The 27,273-nt window shown below is 37.1% G+C and overlaps 2 protein-coding genes across 6 annotated transcripts; one reads left to right on the top strand and one right to left on the bottom strand.

Annotated features, from left to right (window-relative positions):
- Positions 1-195: 195 nt before the first annotated feature.
- On the bottom strand, positions 196-7,389 carry LOC107779490 (uncharacterized). Of its 4 annotated transcripts, none has more exons than XM_016599933.2 (8): positions 6,806-7,383; positions 5,655-5,831; positions 5,470-5,568; positions 4,209-4,319; positions 3,457-3,588; positions 3,055-3,192; positions 1,816-2,025; positions 196-654 (listed from the first exon to the last, which is right to left on the bottom strand). In XM_016599933.2, exons 1-8 carry the CDS (start codon positions 7,175-7,177, stop codon positions 262-264), a joined length of 1,632 nt encoding a protein of 543 aa, XP_016455419.1. In that variant the 5' UTR covers positions 7,178-7,383; the 3' UTR covers positions 196-261. The 4 variants fall into 4 exon arrangements, with proteins under 4 accessions (XP_016455419.1, XP_016455420.1, XP_016455422.2 ...); XM_016599935.2 differs by lacking the exon at positions 196-654 and adding an exon at positions 884-1,027; XM_016599934.2 differs by lacking the exon at positions 5,655-5,831 and having other exon boundaries at positions 6,806-7,389.
- Positions 7,390-7,633: 244 nt separating this feature from the next.
- Positions 7,634-27,087, top strand: LOC107779491 (DNA gyrase subunit A, chloroplastic/mitochondrial). Of its 2 annotated transcripts, XM_016599938.2 has the most exons (27): positions 7,634-8,290; positions 9,115-9,184; positions 9,303-9,368; positions 10,094-10,195; positions 10,775-10,819; positions 10,915-11,013; positions 11,133-11,219; positions 11,827-11,897; positions 14,526-14,634; positions 14,728-14,790; positions 16,504-16,569; positions 16,713-16,801; positions 17,899-17,947; positions 18,233-18,319; positions 19,470-19,563; positions 19,747-19,817; positions 19,911-20,000; positions 20,526-20,651; positions 20,738-20,895; positions 21,199-21,280; positions 21,356-21,520; positions 21,600-21,701; positions 23,343-23,479; positions 24,312-24,432; positions 24,577-24,631; positions 24,731-24,830; positions 26,499-27,087. In XM_016599938.2, the coding sequence occupies exons 1-27, from the start codon at positions 7,857-7,859 to the stop codon at positions 26,608-26,610; spliced, it is 2,850 nt and encodes a 949-aa protein (XP_016455424.1). In that variant the 5' UTR covers positions 7,634-7,856; the 3' UTR covers positions 26,611-27,087. The 2 variants fall into 2 exon arrangements, 1 of the variants encoding a protein (XP_016455424.1); XR_012693572.1 differs by lacking the exons at positions 24,577-24,631; positions 24,731-24,830; positions 26,499-27,087 and having other exon boundaries at positions 23,343-23,577; positions 24,312-24,431.
- The last annotated feature ends 186 nt before the right edge of the window (positions 27,088-27,273 follow it).

Genomic DNA, 27,273 nt, shown 5'->3' with positions numbered 1-27,273 from the left:
CAGAGGGATAATTAGAGATATATAACTAAAGTTGAAATATGAATCCTCAAATGGACCTATTGAAAATCAGAGGCCATAGGGTGTCAAAATGTGTACCATTCACTATCTTCTACCTTTCAATCATTAGACCTTCGCCTTTCTTCTTTCTCTCTAATTTTTTACAGTAACTCTTAACCCTTGAACAAGCTGAATATATTTTTGACAAATAGTAACAATAAAAACCTCAATACTTATTTGCAAATAGCCAAAAAAACACAGATTTCAAGAAAAACCAAACGGAAAACAAGTAAATGGAAAACCTCCATCACACAGGTGTAGACTACCAGAATCTATCCTGTTTCTAAAGATTACCCTGCCAGATAGTAAGCTTTCTGTATGACCTTGCAATTTATATTCGTTTGCATCATAAAAGGCTCTGGTACCATCCGACTTCAACACATCTTTCTCACAATGCTTAATGTAACTCCGTAAGTCATCATGATTCGAATAGTTTTCTGGTGACTTGTGACCAAAAGAGAACTTGAATTGTTGTCCCCTCACTGGATCACTGCCTCTTTGCTCGACTTGATCTAGTAGAGGATCATCATTGCAGCTGTTAGCTGTTAAACTTGAACCCTCATGACTCTCTGGGTGCTGATTGTGGTCAGCTACTATCTGTTAGAAGAAAATCAACTTTACGTATGACTAAATTGTAATCCACCATCATGATTCTTCACTGTAATTTAAGATGCTATTTTCCTAATAGGCGCGCCAATGAATAAGGGTAGGGGAAGGAGAAAAGGAGAGGATATTCTAATATAGGTTTATGACATTGAAGGTTGCTTTCTCTGCTCGCTTAAGTTGATGAATAAGCAAAAGAAATAGAGCTTAGATATTCCAATTCCATACATAATTTGCTGGCCTAGGCTGCTGCCAGAGGAGGCTAGATGTGTTTATTGTATAATTATGCATCAAAGATCATGCTTCAGTGCTTCACAAACAAAGCTTATGGAGGTGGAATATTAAACATCTCACAGGCTCACCATATCTGCAACCCACACGAATTAAAAATAAAAGGGATTAACTAAAAATGAACAAAAAGGGATAGTTAAAGGGAAGTTGTATCTCCATTTACACAAAGGGAAGGGCGATTTTCCAGTTCTTATACGATCTGAGTCCCATTAGGGGTCTGCAATTTTATGTTTACATTATTTTTAAATTTATAATGAGAAAAACTTTTCTGGATTTGGATTTATGAGGGGTCTAAAACATTCTTTTTTGATAACCGAGAATCTATGTTGCTCAGACTCTCCAAAATGTCGCCGGGCCGCGTGTCGGATTCTCCAAAAGTAGTGTATTTTTGGAGAATCCAACACGAGTGTGACATCATTTTGGAGAGTCCCCGCAAAATGGTCCAAGGAGGCAAGGACCAATGGCATATGGGTGCAGCTTGGTGGAAAAAGGGTCCACCCCTTTACGCTGGTTAATACGGCAAGAATCTATACTATGTAAATATCGAGTCTTTCAATTGCAGTCACTTGCAGTTTACACTACTTGGGTAACTTTCTAAAGCAGGATATAAGTTATTAAGATAACTTTAGCAGTCAAAATGAGCAGTAAAGTACACATGTCTTGAATACCCCGGAGAGCAATGATATACTAATCACCTCAGGAGCATATGAAGAAGAATCCATCACACAAACATCACCCTTCAATGCCAATGATAAAACCAGTGTTTCAATTGTTTAAAGATCAGACGAGTTGATGCTGAAGCATTGAAGTCAAAACCATCGATCGGATCAAAAAAGGAACCTGTTTGTAGTTGGAGTAACTTACCGGGAAAGACGTTGACATAGTGCTTGGACTCCCTAGTAGAATGGGAGCGGTTACACCAGTTGTAGTAGTAGCTCCACCTAAGCTGCGAGATAGGTCTTCCGGTGCTGAGAAGTCAGAGCTATCAAAGGTTGATATGGACACACATTCATCAAAATATGATAATGCTTCTTCAGTAAGACGTTTTGACATCTTTTTCCTCTCATTACTTCTCTGCAGTGGAAATACAAGGACAAAGATTGTAAGCATACATAGTAAGATGTCAAAACATTATGGCACAGAAGGCTCATAACAGCTTCTAAATTGGTCAGATGACAGTGCGTGAGTTCAAAATTCAAGTTCAGTGCAGATATAGGTGGAGCCTCTCCAATAAGAGACATTATAGCTTTTTCTTACTATTTTAATAGCAAAAGAACCCGTTAAGTAGTTGCTGAAGTCGAATGGCAAGAAGGATGAAAGAAAGTAACAAAAGGACATGATCAATGCAGCTTTATCTCATTATCTTGTTTGTGTAATACCTTCTGATGGATGTGAAAAGTTCTAATCTAGCCTAATCTTGTATTAAAGTCCACATTTCTACAATACATCATAAGGACAATTTGGGCATTGACGGCATTCTGGCCAACATACAACCATACTGGTCTCACGAAGTTTTATAGAACTTGCATTTCACTTGGGTAAGTATTTCCTTATTGCATAGCAATCCTGTAGCACTTCTCCACTCCAGCCATCCTAATAAAACTCCATATGCTTTACTTCATCTGGAAAAAAAGGAGGGGGCTGGAAAGAGAGAATAAGGAAAGATAAAGAGTTAGTCTAGTCTATGCAACCACAAGATTTCAATTGGCTCCCAAAATTCTGGATCCAGAAGCAAAAAAATGTAGGGATGAACCAGGATATTCTTGTGAGAAATGGTCACTGTCTAGAGGTAAGAAAGAAGAAAAGAGGAAACGCCAGCAGCTCCCTTAATCTCAAGCCAGAGTATGACAAAGAGAACTCTGATGCACCTATTTCTGCATATACTACTGCACACACACAGTCGCTGCTATTAATACTTCAATTTGCTCTCACAGCATCTAAAATGCCCTGGAAGACCATTGCAGCTAAAGAAGTATACCAACTTTATATACTACATCAACTAGAATACTATAATAACATTATAAGACAAGCTTAAATTTTGCATTTAGCACCTTTTCTTTTTTAAGTTAGAGATGGAGAAGGCAAAAAACAAAGAAAACCTACTTTTCTTCCTGCACGAGATCTCTGAGGAGGTGAGGGCTTTGGATCAGACAGTATCTCCTTGAGAATCCTACTTATCTCCTGTCCTCGATGCTCTTCAACAGCCAGATCTGATCGAAGTTTTCTAGCCCGTTCTTCAGACTGCAAAATTTATGTAACATTGAAGTTCACTGGATGATAAGGAGATTAAAAGAAAAGTATGAGTACAGTCGTAACACGGGCATCAGGAACTGTGAGATCAGAATACTCCTTAGTTTTAGACCTATTGCCAACCAGAAATGTAGCAAAATCTGAGCCAACCAACAGAACCTGGTGCACTTTCACTTTAAACAGCAGATACAGAAGCACCATATAATAATGGCCAAAAGAATTATCCCCCTATCAATCTTCAATGAAAAGAATCACCTCATCAAGTTTTCTGGCATATTCCCTTCTGATGTCTAAAACCAATTCAACAGCCTCAGGTTTGACCAAGTTAGATGGGATATCAGGAACATTAGCAGTTGCAATAGCATTAACATTGTTCCTTCGGATAGCCTAAAACAAACACCAAATAAGAAAAAATGTAAGAGCCAGCTTTTAAGTAAAAGCATGCATAATAACAGCAAATGCTTAAGTTGAAAACACATTCATCTTTATCCCAGAAAAAGACATGTTAAAGATATCATTAATTACATTTCTTCCACGACCAACATGGACAATGAAAGTAAGACATTCCCCCGCAGACAAAAAATTTCACCTTTCACAAGTCTTTTGATTTCCCTTATCTCTAGTTATCAAAGGCCATGTGCATATTTGTATCAATGACCAAACTGAATTAAAACATGCCACATGCATATTCATATTAATGACTAAAATGATTAAAAGGTCACATGCATACTCATTAATGACCAAAATGGATAAGACTAAAATGATTAAAAGGACACATGCATACTCATATTAATGACCAAAATGGATAAAAAAGAAGCAACATGCATAATCAAAGTAATGATTGAGAATCTTCACAAAAATAACACTCACATCCTTGCAAAATCAAATTGTAAGACGGTACTTATAAAAAAAGAAAAGTTAGTCTCAAGGTAGTCTGTATACCATCAGATACCATGGCAATTACTAGAGGTAGTTATTCTTGCATCCATGATACCATTAGAACTTACATCTTCAAGGTCAGTCTGAATATCAGAAATAGCACGCCTAACTTCAGAGCGAACAGTTTCATATATTCCACTAGTAGCAGTATCAGCACCCCACTGGTCACTTTGATCTGACTGAAACATAATAAAGATGCCAAAACCATGTTACATGGAGTATCTACAGAAATAGAGAGAATCACACTTTTTGCTCCCTAGCTATTCAGCCTCTGACAATTTTAAACCCTAGTTTTTGAAGTTCCCATCCTAGTCCCCAATTATATCACATTAAAACTTTGTTTCCGTGGAACTAAGTCAAACATCATCCTATTTTAGTAGAAGACTTTATTTTTCATTTGGTAGATATATTATAGTTACTCCACTACAAGCGACAAGGAATGAAATTTTTTAATATTCTTGAGCAAATGAGCTAGAATCACAAAATTTACACAGTTTTCATGCTTTTTGTTTCCCACGATCATACAGGTTCATAATCAATATACAGCATAAGCAGTTAAGGAATGCTACACGAAGAGGTTTCTAATTTCATTAGCAGGAAAAACTTGTTTATTTTTAACCAATAATCCAAGTAAAACGAACAGAAGAGTGAAAAATCCACTTCCAACTGCCTCTCTTCCAACAGCCAGGAGCCTTCAAACCCACCTGCAGCCAATCCCCCCCCCAACCCCTGCAGCCCCCTCAAATTCAGTGAACCCACAAAATCCTACATTCTCCTAGGTAAACTAATGAATTCCATCCATCTCCGCAACCCCTTTCCCTACACCAGCAGGGCTCCCAACTCTACCATAAACTATAGACCTGTCTTCCCAATTTGCTTTTCTTTATCAAGAATAGAGCCCCACTTACCAAACATAAACACGGGAAAAAGAAAGAAGGTCTGGAGAGAGATGCAGCCTGGTGGATAGTGCAAGTTATTCACTCACATCTTACTTTATCCTTCCATTTTTTTGAAGTTTGGAATTGAAATGCCAAAAGCAGGTAAAATAAGCTCTTCTGACAACTTTAAAGCTGTTTGGATTGGTATAAAGAGAACAATTAACAGGAGGACCAATTCTACTGACAGAACAAAACGATGGAAATTTTGGTAAGACAAATATACGAGAGATCCTATTGTCGAAGAACAACGAATATACTCTCTTGCAAGAAATGCGACGCTAATTTCTATTTGACACGCGCCAAAAACATACTTTCTAAACAGTGTGAGGAAGAGGGCGATTATTAATAGTGAGATAAACAGGACTACGATATGCTCCAAACAAGAACTCACCTTCACTTGCTCACAAAAAGCTTTTATGGTCTTCTCTTCGGCTTCTGACAAAGAACATGCTGAAACTCCATCTTCCCAATTTGAAATATGCACACTACACTGGAAAAGAAAATATCTAAGATATCACACCTGCAGCCTAAAATAATCGAAATCGGTTATTGTGCAACCATACAAGTTATCCTCACAGCAGAATCATCTTCAGAATACTCAGTGACTTGACCATGCCTCATTGCTCCTGGTGAGCTCTTGGCCAGGCCGCTTCTATCAGTATCATTTCTAACTATATTGGAATTCTTTGAACTGTTAGCTACCTTTTTCGACAAAGGTCTTTGTACGGTGTTTGATTGTAGCTCCTTTTCACTCTAAGATCACGTTAAATTTAAGTAAGAATCTAGCACGTGAAAAAGGTCCAATTTGAATACAATTCTGACACACCAAAACAATAAGCAAATGTAAAATCAAGTTCAAATACAGCACAGATTGCACACATATAGCAGGCAACTTCCAAAAAACATTTTTGGTTTCTGTAATACGTATAACTCATCATATATTATACCCTTTTCAGAGCAAACAGCATAAATTCTTTTAGTAACTTAATAATACAAAGCAGTTGTCACGCTAAGTTTTTCCCTGGGATTGACAACTCAAATAAAATGAGTAATATCCATCTACGTTGTGAAATAGAATGAATAGTACCCATATAGACTACCCAATCACATCTGATAGTAATAATGGTTCACCAAGTCACTGCCAGTTTGCCACTTTTACCGAAAATGATGATACCTCTTTTGAAGACCATGGCATTACATCAATCATACTAGAGTACATGCCAAGGTGGAAGACTATCTGTTCAAATTGAGAAACTCCCTGTATCTACTTTTTTGGCCTATTTGAATCAGCAGTAGACCATCCAAAGACGATTTAAAATCATGACATACAACCACATGTTAAGTTTTGACAAGAACTATACTTCCAGCTTAGGTATAACATCTCAGATTCACCTACGACCTCCAAAATCTAACTACTATTCCATATTAATAGAATAAAATCAAAAACGATAAAGGAAAAAATCGAAATTTGCACAATCTAATACTCTAAATCACAATTAACTGTATTTGTCAAAACTATGATTATATCAAATTGTTGCTTAAATATTTTTTATAACCAAAGCCTTAATTATTTGCCAGCATTTTATCCTATTTTTACGTTTGTTTACCAAATCCTAAAGGATAAATGAGAAATATCACTCCAAAAAGGACAACTAATTTGTAAATTTATTCCAAATTGCAAAAGCGAAAACTTCCAAAATTGACGAACAAAACATTAGATAACAAACCTCATAAGCAGATCCATAGTGTCCTCTTGACACAGACCGACCTCGAACTCTGGAAACACTCCGCCCAATCCCATTTTTAACACCGGAGGACCCTCTCGTAACCGTCCGTCCCCTTTCTTCCGCAACATCACTAACTGAACTTTTCCTTGTTCCGCTAAAACTCTCCTTTTCCTTCAATTTATCTTTGTCGTTCTCGGTCCAGAAGAGAGGATTGTCGCATTTATTGGAGAATTCTGAATCAATGTCGAGTTTTGACGAGGTTCTGGAAACGGCGCTTACACTCAAGGATCGTTTTCGGATAAGAGGAGGAGCTTTGGAAGTGGAGTTGGTGGTTCCTCTACGGGAAGTGGATTTGAAGGCGGAAGTTGCCATTTACAACAGTCACGAGATTTTTGTGAAGCTTTTCGCAAAAGGAAGAAGAATGTTTTGGTGAGAAAGCGGAAATTACAAGGAAAAAATAATTAAAAATGAAACCAAGAATAAATGACAGTTCATTTTATTCGCGCTACTAAATCGGTCAAAGCATGTTTTTTCCCCCCGCACATGGTGTTAGCACATACTTTAGGACTGGACTAATTGGGATTGACGCGTGGAGTCAAACTAGCATTTACAAATACTAAACGGAGCCTAATTGAAATATGCATATTTTGCGGTTTAGAAGATTGTTACAGTGATTATAAATTTTATAAAATGAATATTAAAGAAAGTATTTTGCTATAACCATTTACATTTACCCCTAAACTTCGTCACAAGTTAAATTAAAGTTAAGGTCCTTGGGTATAAATTTTTCGGCACAAATTTAAATTAATGAAGGTCCAAAGTGGACATATACTAATTGAATTTGGGGTGAAACCCGATATTGGGCAAAGAGCCATTAGAGATAGGCTCTGGAGCCAGGAGATACGCCCTCTCACGTGCCACTAAGCAAAATCTTGGCGCGCAATTAAACCCCTCCTCCAAAATCACTAGGGTTTTAGCACTTCAATCCGACAAAGTTTCCGATAACTTCGCTTTTCCCCCAACATAGCTGAGCTTCTTCAGCTTCTATGGCATGAAACTACACACTCTTAAACCTCAAACCCTATTAACACAATCCAATCCCATGGCTTTTTCCACCGGAATCCGTCTACTGCGCTGCTACCACCACCACTTCACTTTCACTGCAACACCATCCCGCTTCTCGGGACTTCGGAAAACCTCGTCTGAGCTCCGGTTACTTTCCTCGGTCACTCCGCCGCCAAGGAAGCAGCTCCGACCGGTGAGTGCTCGGCGGAAGGAGGAGGAGGTTGGGGATGAAGGCAATGGGAGTGTTATTCTGACAGACAGAGGCGAAAATGAGGGCGGAAATGGAGGCGAGAGAGTTGTACTTACCGAGCTCCACAAGGAGGCTACCGAGGCATACATGTCTTATGCCATGTCAGTGCTGCTCGGTCGCGCTTTGCCCGACGTCAGGGACGGGTTGAAGCCGGTGCACAGGCGAATACTGTAAGTTTTTCTTAGTTGAGAACTGCGTGGTTAAATGGGAAGTAACCCAAGGGATATTGGTGTTAAAGCTGAATTGGAGGCATGGAAAAAATAAGGCTGAATTGCTAGTCACTATTGCTTATTCTTTTTTGTGATTATCACGGCTATATCAAGCATATATTACATTAAAAGCTGCAATAGTTTTATTAGGATAGAGGGAGCAATAGGATACTTGGGAGAAAAGTTTAGTCTTCATAATCTACATAATCAAATTAATTGGACCTTCTGTCCAAAAAACTCTGAATTAGCATTGCAAAACACATAATAGATAGTAATGTTTTACACATAGAATATTGCAGCGTAAATTAAGAAAATGCCAATGATGGTTAAAATGTTTTACGCGTAGACTTCTTCACATGATATTCCACCGGATATCTATTATTTCCCACAAATCCATGTAGTGAGTATCTCTACCCACTAAGACTTAGGCAGTTGGTTAATTTCTCAGATTATGTAATTTAATGTAATTAGATTGCAAGTCACGACTGCGTGTTGCTTGCTTAATTCTAAATAGTTGTAGTAGATTTTTCCTTTACATCTGATCCCATTTTGCTACTAGCCCCCCCCAAGGGAAAAGAAAGACTGAATAGCCAAAGGCAGGCCAAGTATGCCATCTGATTCATGTTTATCACGACCGAGTGTTGTAGAACTAATTTTTTATTTGAAAATGTGCACCAGAGGTTAACATTTTGGTAGAGATTTCTTTGCCTTGTATTAGTTGTTTTTGTACTATCTGCTCTGAATCTGTATTGGATTTGTAAAAGTTATTGGTATTTTGGCTGCAGATACGCGATGCATGAATTAGGGATTTCTTCCAAGAAACCATATAAGAAATGTGCAAGAGTTGTTGGAGAGGTTGTAGCCCATCTTTGTTTTCTCCTATACCTACGTGATAAAATAATGATTATCTGCTGCAAGTATTCTTGTGCCATATGTATTGCAAGTATATTATTGTGTTTCCTCTCATTTTTAGGTGCTTGGCAAGTTTCATCCCCATGGAGACACTGCAGTCTATGATTCCTTGGTTCGAATGGCCCAGGTAATATCAAAGGATTAACACTTACAAAAGGGCTGTCAATGTCAGTAGTTTTATGATTCAGTATGGCACTTTTCTAACTGCTTTCAAGTACGAGTTGTTAGCAAATAGATGGTCCCTGCAGGAGAATGACAGGAGTAGAACCAAAATAAGTACTTCCATTTATGTCGCATCGTTCCTAAATGTGGTAACAGAGATATCAAAGAACTTATATCTTGTGAGAATCACAGGCTCGAAGCTCATCTCTGCCTGCTGTAAGTTTTTAAAGGAAACTCTTGAGAAAAATTCATGAGTTGTAGAGAATCATTGGCAGGGAAAGAATTCAGGTGATTCCAAAAAGTTACTACATAGATTTATCTCTGGTGATGGATATGTGTTTACAAATTTTGAGAAATGAGTGACAAACTGCTTTAGCCCCTCCTGTAAAAAGGTAGTTCCCTGTCAAGAAAGCTTTATTTTGAGCTGGCTGGAAAAAGTCTCTTAGTAACTTTGTTTTGGGGGTTCTCACTAAAAATGAAACAGCAGAACTAAAAAGCTTTACGAGCGCCAAGTATCTAGATCACGAGTTTGTCATAGAACTTGTTATCAAACTCTAGGGCCAGATCCAATTCTGATCGTTGAGTAGTTAAATTGGTCTGAATTCTTTCCGCGCTGAATTTTGCAGTGTGCTTGGCTACTGGGTACTATTTAGTTATTCTGTAACCTTTTCATGATATTATATTTTCCAGGATTTTTCCTTGCGGTCTCCACTTATTCGAGGGCATGGAAACTTTGGTTCAATTGATGCAGATCCTCCTGCGGCTATGCGGTATACTGAATGTCGACTGGAAGTAGGTTAAACCCAGCCTTTCTGTGTTTTCTGAATCTTTGAGTGCATTGTCCATTTGGAAACTGTTGCGTCTTAACAAGTGCGCAGGTTCAAATCCTAAGGCTACCAGTATGAATGTGATTAATATAGTTTGTGTTGATTGCGGAGAACTATAATAACTAGGATCTTCTATCCTTTCTTGAATCTAATCAGATATGTAGGTGTTATCACCATTCAGAATTGTCATAATTTTTGATAAGTTCAGTTAAATGAGCAAGAAGTTCACATGCAAGTTTTGTCATGACATTGGTATCTGTCTCTATTGTTCTGTTTTATGTAAGGAGGTTGTAGTTGTCCTTATGTCATAGTGAAACTGTTGTTCCTGACCTGCTTATTTTTTTATCAAAAGAATCTTTATCTGAACTAGTCTTGATCACATTATTGCTAACCTTTTTGATTATGGGTAAGTTATTGATATAAATTCCTTTTGGGTAAAGAATAGTACCTGAAGGGTGTCCTATACGGCTAAGTTTATTGCTGTCTGTATAATTTATTTAACATTATTTAAGCAATATATTAAGCTCATCATTATTCCTCTCAGGCACTCACTGAGTCCATGCTATTAGCAGACCTGGAGCAGAATACAGTCAGTTTCCCTCCTTTAAATTAAAATTTGTAATAAGTTACAACTGGATGGAAGCTCTGTCTTAGGTTCTTTACATTATATTTGATGTGTTGCAGGTAGATTTTGTCCCAAATTTCGACAACTCTCAGAAAGAACCATCGTTGCTTCCTGCTCGTGTTCCGAACTTGTTGTTAAACGGTGCTTCCGGGATTGCGGTGACCCATTTGACTTTGTTACTAGCTAATTAGTAGCTTTTTATGCCCCATATTAGGGCAAATAATATCAGAAATATTTCTAAATATGATGAGTTTTATTTATATTCTGCTGTTTTCAGGTTGGCATGGCTACCAATATTCCCCCCCATAATCTTGGGGAGCTTGTTGATGCACTATCTGCACTGATTCATAATCCAGAAGCCACGGTAGACATTTGTCTCTTAAGACATGCTTATGAATATATCTCTTGCCTCATTACATTTTATGTGAAATCATTGATTGCTTTTCTTTGCATTGAAGAAATGAAGAGGAGAGAATATAAATATTCCAAATGTTTGTTTCCTGCTCTTATACCAATTTTATAGTAGTTTCCATGTTTGGCTTTTGTGTTATAACTATAGTCAGTTACTTCACAATCTATTGTTTCTTTGGCAATGATCTTGGTGTCAAATGCTAAAATGCAACCTCTATACGGGCTTGCGGTAAAGATTCTGATTTCATACATTTGGATTTCTTGTTCTCCCACGTACTTCATGTGTGAATTTTATTTTCCTGTAGAAAAGGAGGATTGTGCACATATTTGTTGTCTGTTTTTCAAGTATACACTTGTACTTATATTAACATGTAAACCCTTTTTATTCAAATAGTTTCTAAGTTCTCTATTTCATGTGCCATACGCCCACACCTATTGGGAGCTTTGGTTGACTGCTGAAATTGAATCATCTCCCAGTTTTAGGCCATCGTTTATGAACCACAGTTTTCATATGCTTAATTGCAAAAAGGTTGTGATGACTGCTCTTGTTTCTTATCTAGCTGCAAGAACTGTTGGAGTACATGCCTGGACCTGACTTCCCAACTGGTGGAATAATTATGGGCAACATTGGGTAGGTTTTCTTAGCTCCTGTTTCTTACTCTTTCCCACTTCCACTCGCTCGTAAAGATTGAAGAGAACATAACATAGAGTCTTAGACGCAGTGGCTCCCTCAGTGTGCATATTTGTGCCCAAACAGGAAAGAAGTGTTTGTTGTTGTACTTGGGGATGAGCTTACTTCTTAAATTTCTTTCCTGAGGCAGTTTTCTAGAAAATCTTGTAACTCTTGCCTTCTGAATGTGGTGTCTGTCGTGTGGCTTATTTTTTGTTGGAAAGCACAGATGACACATAGGATGCATGTATGTCAGTGGCGTATCCAGGAATTTCATCAAGGGTGATGAAATATTGAAGAATTCAATAATTTTTTTGTCGATGAGTGGTGTATCAAATTTTTTAGATCAAACTACGCCACATTTAGCTAAACAATAAAAATACTTTTAATAGTACTATAATTTTATAAATTAAAATTAAAATAAACAAAAGATAACATTAGAAATTTACTTATAAAAGTAAGCATAAAACCAAAAGTGAGAGTCGAGGGGATTTGTAGTTTGTAAAGAGCTTTTGTTGAATAAATTTTTGTAGATCTTGACATTTTAAATTAAAATTTATTTAAGAAATAACTTTTAGTTAAAAAATTACTTTTAAGATTAGCTGTTTATTTCTTCAGAAATTTTAATTTTTAAGAGTTATTTTATTAGGAAATTTTTTAGATTAAAAAAGAATCAAATAGACCACATATGGTGATCTCCATTTAGTTTTGGCAAATAAAATGGGCAAGAATTTTGAACTCGTGCATAACACATCACTTTGAACACTCTTAACCGCTAGACTGCCTCACTTAACTGTGTTAAGGGTGTTCAAGATATTTGTTTTTTGATGAAGTAAGGTGTTATATTGATGGCATCAAGAAGATGCATATAATTACAAAAAGTTTGGACTAGCTCCTGAGTACAAAAACAACAATTGAAGCAGGGAGCTAAATCCAAAGATCAAACAACTTGTTTGTTAAACTAAAGTAAGAGAACTAATGAAATCTACAAGGGAAATTGCATCATTTACAGGGGCTAAATTACTCCAACTGAAAAGATTCATCAAACACTTGGATTTCAGTGAACAGCTAGGAGTTGAAATGCCATCAAAACATCTGCGATTCCTTTAATATATAACCATGTAAAGTAGTATTTAACTTGTATACACAGTATAATTTTTTGGCGATGGGTGTGCGCTTGACCACCCTTGGCATAGGGTAGCTACATCACTGATGTATGTAATGTATAAATGGCTCTTAGATGTATCCAATCTCTGGTCTTTAGTATGCCATATAATAGAAGATGATAAATTTAATGTATCCAATTTCTGGTCTTTAGTATGCCATATAATAGAAGATGATAAATTTGTGGCATGCACTGCCAAAAATGGATTCAGTTTTTTTTTTGATGACCGAGAAATCCGTCTGGGGCCGATCCTTTGGACCAACCGCAGCCTTCAAAACTCGGTGGATAATGGGCCCGCCCCTCTACTCTTCTCCACTTAAATATCAGGCTTTGCTTTGCATGGTGTGGGGGCTTGAACCTGTAACCTAAGACACAAATCCACCACCCTTTGCCACTTGAGCTAGGCCCTGGGGGCCAAAAATGGATTCAGTTTTACCATCTGGCTTTTATTTTTTCTTTAACAATTTATGATTGGCTGTGGTGTGATCTAGTTTAAAACATTATTCAGCTAGCAAGATGCTTTAATGCTTCCCTATGCCTTTAAAAGCGTTAAAACAAGTTTTATCCTCAAATAGGCCAATTAGGGCGATACACCTTTTCTTGTCTGGGAAGCCATTGGTTTGGTAATTGCGCTGCTACGCAGTGGAAGGAGGAGCCTAAATTGTACTCATAAAAAAAGGTTATTTATATGGCAGTTCCTTGTTCAAAATTCTTAGTTTATATGAGTCGATTTGTGCATGGCGCTCCCTCTGCTTTTCCATGTTTTGGTAGCGAGCTACTTTTGAGATGCGGATCCTTTTTTGAGCTCGTGATAGAATTTTACCTGATTGCTCTCCTCTTTGGTTCGAAAGGCTTGCGGCGCGTTTCCATGAAATTGTGTTTTTTCATGTTTTGTGGGAGTCTATCTTCCTAGAGACTTTCTCTTATCCCCTTCCATTTGGAAGGTTAAGAGCCCTGTCAAAATAAAGTGTATGGTCTTTGATTTATGCAAGATTGAACAATGATGACTAATAGACCTAGAACTAAGCACCCACCTCTACCTCTTCTGTTCTGCCCTGCCCGAGTAAGTTCAGTGAGCCTGGAGCAAGTATGTGATACTTGCAGCTCCTGTGTCGAGTATATCTTTCTTCCTCCATTTCAGAATGCACACAAATCACGTATGTTTAGTGGCACTGGCAGCTTGATTCTTTTCCCTTTTCTCAAATTTTGGCTGGAAATTTGTTTTCTTTGGGAAATTTCTGGAGATAAACTCATACGGAAAGAGAGAATTCTAACAACTGGACACTAATATCTACTGAAAATTAGTTTTTTTCTCATCCCCCTCCTAAAAATGCATCCTCTCTGAGATAAAATTTTGTTTTTGTTTTTCTTTACACTGCCTCTTTATTTGTAATTTTTTTTGATAAGTTTCATCATTTTTACAGAATTCTGGAGGCATATAGGACTGGAAGAGGCCGAGTAGTAATTAGGGGGAAGACTGATATTGAATTACTTGATTCCAAGACGAAACGTGCTGCAATAATCATCCAAGAGGTTCCTATCTCTGCCCTTTCAGTATTTTGATTTAGAAGTAGATTACTCTTCGAATTTTAATCTGTGTTAATATTTGATTTATAATTGAAACAGGTTCCTTATCAAACAAACAAAGCCTCCCTTGTCGAGAAAATTGCTGATCTTGTGGAAAATAAGGTACCTTTCTGATGAGTAGCAAGTTCCTTGTGAGTTAGTCCAAACCCTGTTTGTCCACGTGTTTGAAATTTCGGAGAGTGTGCCTGCCATTATAACTTTCTCTTATTAAAATACTCAATATGTTATTCTGCTGAGTGACCTATCTCATTGCCACCACTGCCTGCTCCCACTTAAATGCCAGGCTCCTTCTGGATGAAGTGAACAAACACTCAATAATGTACTTTACCCCTGGAGTAGCATATATTATCAAGTGTCTGAACCCTTCTTTCAGGAAAAAAAGTTCTGTTGTGTTTTTCTTATGCACCCTTATTGTGTTGATACCCTTTTGCTCCTTTTGGATATATTTGGTTATTTAATTTAGGCAGAATAGCCTGATAGACACCTGTACTTGTTCGGTTTTGACATCTCAGACCCCCTACTCCACGAAGTTTCAATCAGTCACCTGAACTTGGTCAAAACAGGAGTTGATTGTGTAGAGGAACTTGGTCAAAACATCTTGGCCCCCCCTACTCCACGAAGTGTCTGGTTGAAACTTCTTGGAGTAGCGGGGGCCCGTATGTCAAAATCAAACAAGTACAGGTGTCTATCAGGCTATTCTGCCTTAAATTAAAACAAAATGGCCTTGATTGTGTTATTTGTGACTAGAAAATTGATACAAATAGACGAAGGTTCAAACAACTAACCTTCACCCAGAATTTAGGCCTGCTGAGACGATGCTTGCTGCCCTGCCTACAATGATACTACGAAGGGGGTTACGTGGTCACCTAGATGCCACTTATTGTGCTTATATAGTCTCCTTCCATCCCACGTTTTCCACTGCCTAGTACATTTATATGTGAAACTGTTCTTTTAATGAGGTGCTCCGGGAGTGTGCAGATAATGTGTTAAGAATTCTGGGATTTAAGGGGCGATTAGGATTAGTAAATTGGAAGTTTTGGCAGGGAATTCCTATGCTGTAATTGTTTTGATGAAGTAAGGTGTTATATTGTTGGCATCAAGAAGATGTAAATCATTACAAAAGAGATTGGTTAGCTCCATTTACACAAAAATACAGTTCTGACCAGGGAGCTAACCTGAAGCGCCAAAAGCCTAAAGTTGGCAATCAATTCCTATGCTGTAATTGTATGCAACTATTGACTGGGTGAAGGGATATTTGAAGATGGAAGGGACAGAACAGCCAACAGTAAGTTCAAGTTTAGATGTTTTATCAGCTTTCTGCAGAAATGATTGAAGAGAAATTCCATTGAAGGCTCTCTGGGATGCTAAAGCACCTAATGGTTACATTTTCATATGATTAGCACCATGGGTCCATTTTTACAGTGGACAGTCCACAGAACATGAATAAGCTTTGTAGTAGCTGGTGCTGCTTTCATTTTTTCTGGAGTAAAGGAGCTCCGTCGGTGATAGGATCCTATGTTTGGAGAAGTGCTCTCACTCTCAGATGTGGCTTCTAATGGATAACAGAATCTATAATCTTTTGAGGAGTGCAGATTTCTCTATGAAGCAGATTTTTTTCTTCTTTTTGCGGAATACACATGCCATCTACACTTGATGTATATCAAAATCCACACCATCTCCACTTGATATATACTGATTCTTCTATGTTGTTCCTATTTTCTGAAGTTTGATCTCTGAATTTTGTTGTCTTCAATATCTTGCTTTGGTCAAGAGTTGAATCACAGCACCTGATGTTTTGATTCCCTTTCTTTCCAGATTTTGGAAGGAGTAAGTGATATCCGTGATGAGAGTGATCGATCTGGAATGCGTATAGTCATTGAGGTAGTGAAATAATTGATGTTCCCTGTTCAAAATTTGTCAATTTTATCGTATTCCATGGCTCATTGGCAATGATTGCATGCGTTCTTCTAAACCCATCAAAGTTAAGCACTGATTGGTCGTTAGCTTTGCTTAATGTTTTCCAGCTTAAGCGAGGGTCAGATCCAGCCATCGTATTGAACAATCTTTACCGTCTTACTGCTCTGCAATCCAGTTTTAGTTGCAACATGGTTGGGTAAGTGATTATCAACCCCTTTTGGGAGCTATAGACTTTGTTTGCAAAAGAAGGAAACTCCGACTTCTGGATCACTCTGTTACCACATCACAAGGTTAACCCCTGCAGTAATCAATTGTATGCTAGAGACCTACTTTGTGCATAGACTGCCCCACAGTTCTCTGATATCTATATCAGAAGCATTGGAAGTTTTGTTCTTGAAGAAATATAGTAATAGCTTTGTGCCTCTTGATTTCTGTTTTCGCTCTAGAATCTTATGCTTTCTGTTTGAAATTTCTTTTCCATGCCTGATATCTGTTGTCAAAGTTGATTGAACAGGAGACCAGACAATTTTTAGTTTGTTCCCCGAAGGTTTTGGAGTACTGATTGACTGCGATCTATTGCAAGATGCATCTTCGGTCTCCAGCTGTTATCTCTTTATCAAGAAGAATAATGGCCTTCCAACATTTTATTCTTCAATTAGAAGTTTATAATCTTTTTTTCTCTTGAAATACTTGCATGGTTGAAAGCTTCTCTCCATGAGTAAAAGGAACTAGATTTTGGAGTTTGGAAGTTCTAATTTTTACCTCTATTTAACTATATGACCGTACTTTCAGCTCATAATTTATGATTCGGTAAATCTATAGGAATTTGGGATTATAATGTAATTATTTAATGTTGCAGCTTGAGACCATGTGGATTGGTCATGGTATTTGAATAGTCCAGTATTCACTGTACTTGTATTTATTTGTCCTCTATAGGCAATAGAATTGATGATGCCATTTTATAATTAAGCTTATAGACTATTAATGGCACTTTGGCACAAGAAATGAAGTAAGGTTGCAACCGAGTTTCCAAAATTGACATTTTTTATTGACATTATTAAATAGTAAGATGTGTATTGCTGGTGCATTGGCTTTATAATTTTCCAATACAATGGGCCTTGGATCATTTCCAGGTGCTGTTTTTTCTACTTAGGAGGCTTAGAAAGCTCTTTTATGTCTAATTTAGTACTCTCCATATGTTGCTTGGTGTAATGAATTTTACATTGCTCTCATGCCATATCCACAATTGTTATCATACCTCTAACTAACTAGTTATCAAAACTTTTTTTTCAGTATTCTTAATGGTCAACCAAAGCTGATGGGGTTAAAGGAACTACTTCAGGTGACAAATTGTTTCTATATGACGAATACTCTGTATATGTATTTTTCAATTTCCATTAAATACTATGCTTAAGCATTATTGGTAGTTTTGCTTTTTCTGTAATCACCTTCTAGTTTCTCTTTTTGTTTCCTTTTTTTACGTCTAAAATTGATATATTTCACCTAAATCACGTCTTCTGATATCTTGGTGTTATTTATTTGGTGTTTGTCATACTTCTCCATCAAGGTTTATCTTTGATATGCATTCATCAGGCACCGAATTGTTATACCTTTTTGTATCTTGCAGGCATTTTTGGATTTCAGATGCTCTGTTGTTGAAAGGCGCGCGAAATTTAAACTTTCACAAGCACAAGAAAGAAACCATATTGTTGAGGTGTGTTAGAAGAATTTTTGTCTTAGAATACTTTTATTATTCTCAAAATAAGAAAAAATTATTAGTCGTAGAATGCTTTTTCTTATCAGTTGTCTTAGAATGTCAGAACTAGAATATAAAATTAGATTTTTTTTTATAACAACGAAATCCCCGAGGACCAGTGACCCACGGTTCAAAATTCAATGGATAATGGGCCCGTCTCTCTACCCTTCTCTACTTAAATACCAGTCTTTTTATCTGTGGTTGGGTTCGAATCCATGACATGCACCTGCCTAACCCACACATCACAAGTTGCGGTCTTACCATCAGACCAAAGCCCTGGGGCAAGTTTTTAAGTTAGATATTGTCTCAAATTAAGCAAATAAAATGGTGAGTCTTGCGTTTGACACCGACAAATTGGCGTGTCTTGTATTCACCATTTTATCTATATGTTAATTTTCCTTTCTAATTTATATACATGGTATCAAATCCTTTACAATCTTAAAATAGACCTTAATAGCTTCTGCCTTCTGGCAAGCAGCCTTACGCTACTTACTTGTCCGTCATTTTTTAGTTCGTAGTTTCCTTCCATGTGGCCGTTTCCTTTTCCCTTGACCGTTTTCAAAGATATACTCCTATTTCTGAATACTGTTCTTGGCACCACAACTCTTAATTTCCATGACAGTTTTCGTGATACTGCCTCTTCCTGATCTCTGTTCCGGCAACAAATTTCCTGCGAGATTTTGGCAATAATTTTTTTTAAATCGAGATTCTCGTTAAGCATTTGTCTGTAATAAGAACAACTACGGCAATTTTCCGACAGTTTTTAGCAAGCATGTTAGAAGTAAAGTGTAAACCTTTAATGCTTGGATCAGAATATTAGAAGATTGAAGGAGTTAGGTTAGATATTGTCCTATATCAGATAAATGTCATATGAGTTTGTGTTTGACATGTATAAATAGGTATGTCGTGTATTCATCAAGTCATCTATGATACTATGCATCTCTCTTCTTTTTTTATGTACATAAGGTATATTTGTAATTAGGATTTCTTTTCTCTTTTGAAAGTTCTGGGGCATAGCTCAAGTGAAATATGTTGAGTTTATGAATAAAGCTGCTGATATCCCCTCCTCTCCCCCCCCCCCTCTCTCCATCCACTTTTGTGTCTTAAGGGTATCATAGTTGGGCTTGATAATTTGGATGAGGTCATCAATACAATCAGAAAAGCATCAAGCAATGCGCTCGCGGCTGCTAGTTTGAGAAAAGGTAGCACAACTACTCACTTATACCTAAATGTTGCTTGATTTTACATTATTGCCTGCTCATATTTGTGTTGGAAACTGCATTAGCCTTGACCTTCTATTTTTCAAATAGTATTTTATATTTTACTGATAAAATAACTAGTAGGAAAACATTGCCAATTCCATTTCTTATCAACTTCACCTGCAGAATTTGAATTGTCTGAAAAACAAGCTGAAGCTATACTGGACATAAGCCTGAGAAGGCTTACTGCACTTGAGGTATGGCATGGTGCGCTCATTTTAAAGTTTGGTGGGTGTTTTAGCTTCTTGAACTCTCTCTGAACATTGTGCTTTTCTGTATGGGTAATGCAGAGAAATAAATTTGTCGAGGAGGGAAAATCTTTGAGAACACAAATTTCCAAGTTAGAGGAACTTTTGTCTAGTAAGAAGCAAATACTCCAGGTAGCCTCTTAAGAACCTTTTCCTATTTTTTCTTCATCTTCTCAAGCTTAGATCCGGATTAATATTCTTGTACCAATTTGTTATATATCATCATATTGCTAGTTTTTCTTCTTTAAGGATTCGATCGCCAAATGTTTGTCAATATGTTGGTTATTATTGTACCGTTATTATTCCACAACTCAACTTTGTGTTTGTTTCTCTCATCAACAATTTTTTTAAAAAACTAATCTAATGGAGATACCCAACTTAGATAGTACACCGTAGAAGCAACCTGTTACTGCACCTTTTTTTTTGGTTTGGGGGGGGGGGGGGTGACTGGCTTCTGTAGGCAGTACGCTGGTATTCTGATTGTTCACCTCCTGACAATGACATTCTGATATATTGTACTTGATACATCTGTTACCTTGTTCTGATTGTTCACCTCCTTAACAATGACATTCTGATATAATGTAGTGATACATCTATTACTTTGTCATTTGACATTAGCCTACTTGCTTTTCTGATTTCTGCAACATGAACAACCAGTTGATTGAAGAAGAAGCAATTGAAATCAAGAACAAGTTCTTCACTCCAAGGCGTTCAATGTTAGAGGATACAGACAGCGGTGAGCTTGAAGATATAGACGTAATTCCGAATGAAGAAATGTTACTGGTAATATGCGCTTTCTAGGTATCAAAATTTTGCGTTTCATTTTTCCTTCCTTTTTCTTTTAAATTTTCATTGCTCCTTTATTCCAGGCAATTAGTGAGAAGGGTTATGTTAAACGGATGAAACCTGACACATTTAATCTACAAAATCGCGGGACAATTGGTAAATCAGTTGGTAAATTGAGAGTAAATGATGCGATGTCTGATTTCCTTGTCTGCCGGGCACACGACAAAGTTCTCTATTTTAGGTAAACTTGGGATCACTTTTTTTTCTACGTTGACTCAGATTATTTCAACATACTGCCGTATGCTGAGACATTGAGAAAATATAGAATGTTTTTCCCGATTATTTTTGCTGTCCCATCTTTTATTTATGGAAGAGGTAACTTTGTGTGAGCTGATTGCATCCTGACAATCCCGTTATATTATCTCATTATTTACATCATTGTAAGCCCTCGATATATTTTATTCAGTTTTGTGTAAGGGGGTGACTTTGCCATTGAGCATGCGGATGTTCTTATTTCAATATTTGTTTTTTTTCTAATTGGCAGCGATAAAGGTACTGTGTATTCTTCTCCGGCTTACAAGATCCCTGAATGCAGCCGAACTGCTGCTGGCACTCCTCTGGTCCAGGTACTATATTGCCATCTACAGAGAGCTTGGCCTGTTGCCTTCATTTCTAGTTACTCATTCTTTCCCGTGATCCAGATATTGTCCTTGTCTGATGGCGAGAGAATAACTTCTATTATTCCTGTGAGCGAATTTGCGGGAGATCAGTATCTTGTGATGCTTACTGTGAATGGATATATAAAAAAAGTATCGTTGAACTACTTTGCGTCTATCAGGTGTACAGGAATAATTGCGATTCAATTGGTTAGTCAGCCCTTTCTTTCCCTTGAATTTGCATTGTTGGTTCCAAAGCTAGCTCAGGCATGATGCTTCCATTTGACAGGTCCCAGGTGATGAACTAAAATGGGTGAAATGTTGCTCAAATAATGATTTTGTTGCGATGGCTTCACAAAATGGAATGGTTATTTTGACGCCTTGTGCAAATGTAAATTCTCTTGTTCTTTACTTTCATGGGTGCCTTATTTTCAGTTTCATTTAGTGGTTCTTGTGTTGCTCTGCCAAAATGCAAAAAAGAATGGGAGCTTGGCTACATGCAGAAACAAGTTTATTCTTGGCATAAGATTCGATTACAAGATCTGAATCAAGTAATTTTTGCACCTCAATGCTAATCAGCAAACTGGGCGTTACTTGATCTGGAGAGAGAGATTATCTCACTTACATGTCTGCAGTTTTTGTGCTTAAACAGATGAGATAAATACGCAACTTCAAGTGAGAGATTATTCAATCTACCAGCTAAAGCTCTGCCACTTAGCAGCTTGCTTTGTCTGTGCTGTCTTTACGGGTTTCAAAGAATGTAGAAAGTTTGCGTTCTTCTCATGGAAGATAGAAGATAAATATCTGATAAATGAGGGATTACATATTTTTTGATAATGGTAACATGTATATAAAAAATAAACAGCACTAGGGCAGTGCCAAGCCATATTTACAAGGAACAAAAACCAGCTATGACAACCTAGGATTATAGTGCACCTATCAGGTCTACTAAAGATTCTGCCTCCTCAACATAACTTTCTTTACACCAGAAATGAAACAATAGTAAACACTTCATCTTGATTTCCTGTAAAGAACTGCTTCTGTCTTCAAAAGTTCTTAAATTTCTCTCCTTCCAGACTGTCCACCATATGCACGCAGGAACCAATCGCCACCATTTCTTCTGTTTCACTATATCCCCATTATAATTCCAACACTTCAACAGTTCACAGGTGTTAGCTGGCATGCTCCATTTAAGGCCCTCAATATTAAGAAATAGCTGCCACAGTTTGTCAGTAAAAGGACAATGAAGAAACAAGTGGCTATTAGTTTCTATAGCTGAACAACATAATAGGCATCTAGAGCATAGCTGAAAACCTCTTCTTCTCAAGTTCTCTTGGGTTAGACAAGCCTTTCTTGCAACTAACCATGAAAAGCATACCACCTTGAAAGGTGCCTTTACTTTCCATATATACCTCCAGGGCCATTGTTCTAACTGTTGGTTTGAACCAGCAATTATAGAGTGCGGATTTGACCGTAAAATTCCCACTCCTGCAAAGGTTCCAACAGAGTTTATCTTCAGTTTCTCCAAGACCTTGGAAACGTTCCAGGATATTAAATAGATCCACAACCCTCTCTAATTCCCAATCATTCAATGCCCTTCTAAAAGTAACATTCCATCCTTGCTGACCCCAGGCATTGTCTAAAGTTGATGTAGGCGATGTTGCAATGCTGAAAAAGTTAGGAAAAAGTTCTTTGAGAGGACCATGTCCTAACCAGTTATCATTCCAGAACTTGTTTAGAACTTTTTTTGTAGTTGGCTTCAGATCTCTGGTTTCCTTTTTTCTTTTTCGTTTTTTTTTTTGCTTTTGGATTTGGATGAACAAATATATGTTCAGCTATTCAGGTAAGTGCTGACCTGAGTATATGTTCAATTATATGTGTGCACTTTCTAATTGTGTTATGTAGTTATTTCCATAATGAAGTAGGTAAATTGTTGGTGCCCTTTTTTTTTTGCATCTACTTGTGTTACTGGAGCTATTCTTATTCTTCTGATAATTTATTTTCCTTCTTTTACCGTTAAATTTCTGCTCAGATAAGAGCACTTGGAAGAAATACTAGAGGCTCTGTTGCCATGAGACTAAAAGAGGGGGATAAAGTGGCTAGCATGGACATTATACCAGATGCTTTGCAGAAGGAACTGGACAAGACCTTGGAAGTTAATCAACGACAGTAATCTCTCATCCATCACTCTGTGTATCGTAGTTGTTTTGATTGTTTCTTAAGGCCTTCTTGAGACCAGTTAAGCCCTGAAGTTAGATGAAAATCAGGTAGGCTGCTTCGCCTTGCTTGGCACTTTGCTGTAGGTACCCAAGCATTTGCGTCATCACCCATGGACTTGTCTTTAAGAGGGAGGCACTAGACAATAAATCTAGTTGGCAAATGATATACTCATTGTGAATAAACGGCACTAGACAGTAACTCTAGTTTTTAAATGATATATTAATTGTTAATAATAGAAATGATCTATTTCTGATTACGTATAAATAATTAGAAATTTTGTTTTAAAACTAGTCACTAGAAAACTACACCTTCACGTTTGAATAAGATATTTGAAGTGGTTTTTAGCTTGATTGACCTGCTTTTACATCATATAATTCACTTACCTATAGTTTTTAAAAAAAAATTATTTTTCTCAGTAATTGTTATTTGTTTATAGCTATTTTTTGCATTATACGTATATTTATTTATTTTTCATCATTAGTGCCTTTGTTTTCTAAAGCTCACGCTTTACTTGTGCCTTGTGCTTACTTTCCTATGCTTTTCGCGTATGTCTCAACTTAGATTACAGCACTCAGTCAACTTTATGCTAGCTTGAGAGACCCTCATTTTTAATGATTTTGCCCTCTAAGCTGCTTATTTGAACACCATCGGCTCCCCAAAAATGATTATTCTTATACCAATATGTCTTGCATAAATGAATTTGAAAGCCTGTCTTATTTTTCTGTTATTTTTTTATTTGTTTGTAACTCTATCTCTTTATCTCTGATATTTCGTGTACCAGACGTAGGAGCATGAAAGGCCCATGGCTGCTGTTTGTGTCGGAAAGTGGTTGTGGGAAGCGAGTTCCAGTTAGCAGATTCCGCACATCACCTTTGAATAGAGTCGGTTTAATTGGTTACAAGGTACACCATCATTCTATAAGCCAAAGTATAAACAAATATAAAAATCCTCATCGCTGCCCGTCCTCCCTTCAGAGAAGAGGGATGTTAGCTCTTATTATCTTTGTCCAGCTTTAGTCAACTAATACTTCCGATGCATTTATTCAGTTTTCATCTGAAGATCGCCTGGCAGCAGTATTCGTAGTTGGATTCTCTTTAGGAGGTACCATAACCTTTATGTCTGCATGGTTTGAATGTTTTAACTACTGACATGGACTTCGGAAATTCTGGTAACAATACATAATTGAAATGCTTTAAGCAGAAGATGGTGAGAGTGACGAGCAAGTTGTTCTTGTGAGCCAGAGTGGAACTGTGAATCGCATAAAAGTTCGGGACATCTCTATACAGTCCCGGTATGCGAGGTATGTCATTGCGTTGTAACATTTTTTCTTCTTTGGTCTGCAGTGCAATAGGTTCGGTTTTCAAGTAATACCAATTTCTGCATTTTTTGAAAGTTGATACCTTTTTATTGGAGCCTATTGGCTAAAAGATCTATTTATCATTGTTGCAGGAGTCTTGTTGTTCTTACATAGGGATATAGTTTGATACCTTCTTGAGCTCTGCCAAAGCTCAAGATCAAGTAGGTTAGAAGCTTGGGTCAGTTGGCATGCTTGAAACGAAGAAGTTACTCAATTGACTAGGTAAACCGGGGGGGGGGGGTGTAGAAACTGAAGTAAATTGGGTAACTAGAAAATGCTAAAGGAGGCTACTTTAGGGAAAAAGGGAGAAAAGCTAATAATATCTTAAAGAACTTCAGGAGGGAAAACCCCATGGCATCTTACCCTTTCACCATTTTGGGCTCGAAAGAAGTTGAAAAAATGGAAAATGAGAAGACAAACAAAAAGATATCATGAGCTGTGTTCATTTTTCGTTTTGACAAATGAACATGATCATATTCATCCACAAAGCAGTGATTGAGAATTAGGGGTTTAGTGGTTACTGTCATACTTATCACTAAAATACCAAGGACATGAATAATGAATAAGGTTTTAGAACATATCCGTCAGTGAAATATATCAGGAACATGAATAGTGAGTAAGGTTTTAGACCATTGGTAACTACAGGGTTTAACAGGCTTAGGTTTCTGACTTTTAGATGAAGATTGTGATGGAGCATTTGATGGTGTCAATGGCAGTGGAGAACTCTTTTCTCAACAAAAAAAAAAAAGTTGTCAAGTCGAACCTTTTGGTTGATTAGAAGCTAAAGAAATTTGCAAGATGTTGCCCAGAAAATAGTAAAGACTTGGTCGTTGCATATCAGTGAGCAGTTGAGTTAAGTAAAAATCCTCAGGAAAGAAGGAAAACGAGAGAAAAAGAATCAGAAGATCCTCAGCAATTCTATCTACGAAAGCGAAAAAGAACAGCAAATTTCTAAGCTTTACAGTTTGATGATAATAGTAGTAACAATTGCTGCAGTAGGATAGGAAGATGGAAACCTTATCAAAAAGAAAAAGGAGATAAATAGAAGGAAGAAATATGAAGAGATCCAACTAAGGATTCAACTCAAAAGACATATATCTGTGAATAGAACTTGATTCAATGTATAAAAGTAGGCACAATGCTTTGGTCTAAGACATAATGATATGCTGTGCTCAGCGCATATATATATATATAACTGGAGATTTGAATATTTCATCTCCCGCCCCAAATCCCACTTGTGGGAAGACACTGGGTTGTTGTTGTCATCAGCTAAACTGCATTAGTAACAAGCAACTAGAAATTAGCTCTGTGGTACGTTTGTTTTCTGTTTTCCCTTATATCTAATGGAAGAGAAACAAGATGCAGCATAGAGGGGCTAGGGAAGGATTATATGTTCTCTGTTTCATAAATGGAACTAAAGTAGATCTCATTAAATAGCTCTGAGCCGCACTTAACTTTCGATGTGACTGTATTCTGTTGAATAACTTTTTTCAATAGAATAAAATGACTGTATTATGGGGAATGGCACATACAATGTAGTACATTTGGATTCTGAACTATAGCTCAGCTGTTACTTGATCTTAATATATTCTTACTTTTTCCACTCTCCAGAGGAGTAATTTTGATGCGTCTTGAGCATGCCGGAAAGATTCAGTCTGCCTCATTGATCTCGGCAGCCGATGCAGATCCTGAAGATGAAAATGCAACAGCAGTAGCAGCATAGTGTCCTGTCCTTGCAATTTTGCCAAAAAGAGGCAGGTTATTTGCAACATCAGTAGCTGTAGGATTGATAACATTTTGTACAGCTGACTATGAATCTTGTAAATACAAATTCTATACTTCCCTAAATTATCCCTCTTTGACAGTTGCTCGGAGAGCTATCATTTTTTTACCCGATAGGGAGGGTCTAATCTTATGTGCCAATCGTTCTAGTCTACTCACTTCAAAGATATAACGTTGCAGATCCGGAGAGCCAAACATTTACGTAGTTTTCATCATCATGAAATGGTTACCTGAAACGATTGTCAGATTCTGTAATTTTGCTGAGTATACAGAAGACAATTTTGCATATAGTGCTTCATGCTCTTACAGTTTGTATGGATCATTGTTCCTTATCGTTTTATAATGTATTGTATCATTTTATGAATTCAATGTTTGGATAGATTTGTATTGTTTGTTATTGTTAAATAATATTTTGTTGTTTGGTTTGGCTGTATCGTATTGTAACTGATAAGTTTACTAAAATACTTTCAATTGTTTAAATATTAAATTTATAAAAAATCATGCATAAAAATTAGTTTAAAAAACAAAATAGAAGAAGGCAAAACACCTTAAGAAAGCAGAACATAGAAGCAAGACAAAAGAAGACAAAACAAAGGAACACAAC

The sequence above is a fragment of the Nicotiana tabacum genome, chromosome 7 (genome assembly GCF_000715075.1).
Source record: "Nicotiana tabacum cultivar K326 chromosome 7, ASM71507v2, whole genome shotgun sequence".
NCBI lineage: Eukaryota > Viridiplantae > Streptophyta > Magnoliopsida > Solanales > Solanaceae > Nicotiana > Nicotiana tabacum.
Note: the sequence above shows the minus strand (reverse complement) of the source record. Positions and strands in the feature narration are given on the sequence as shown.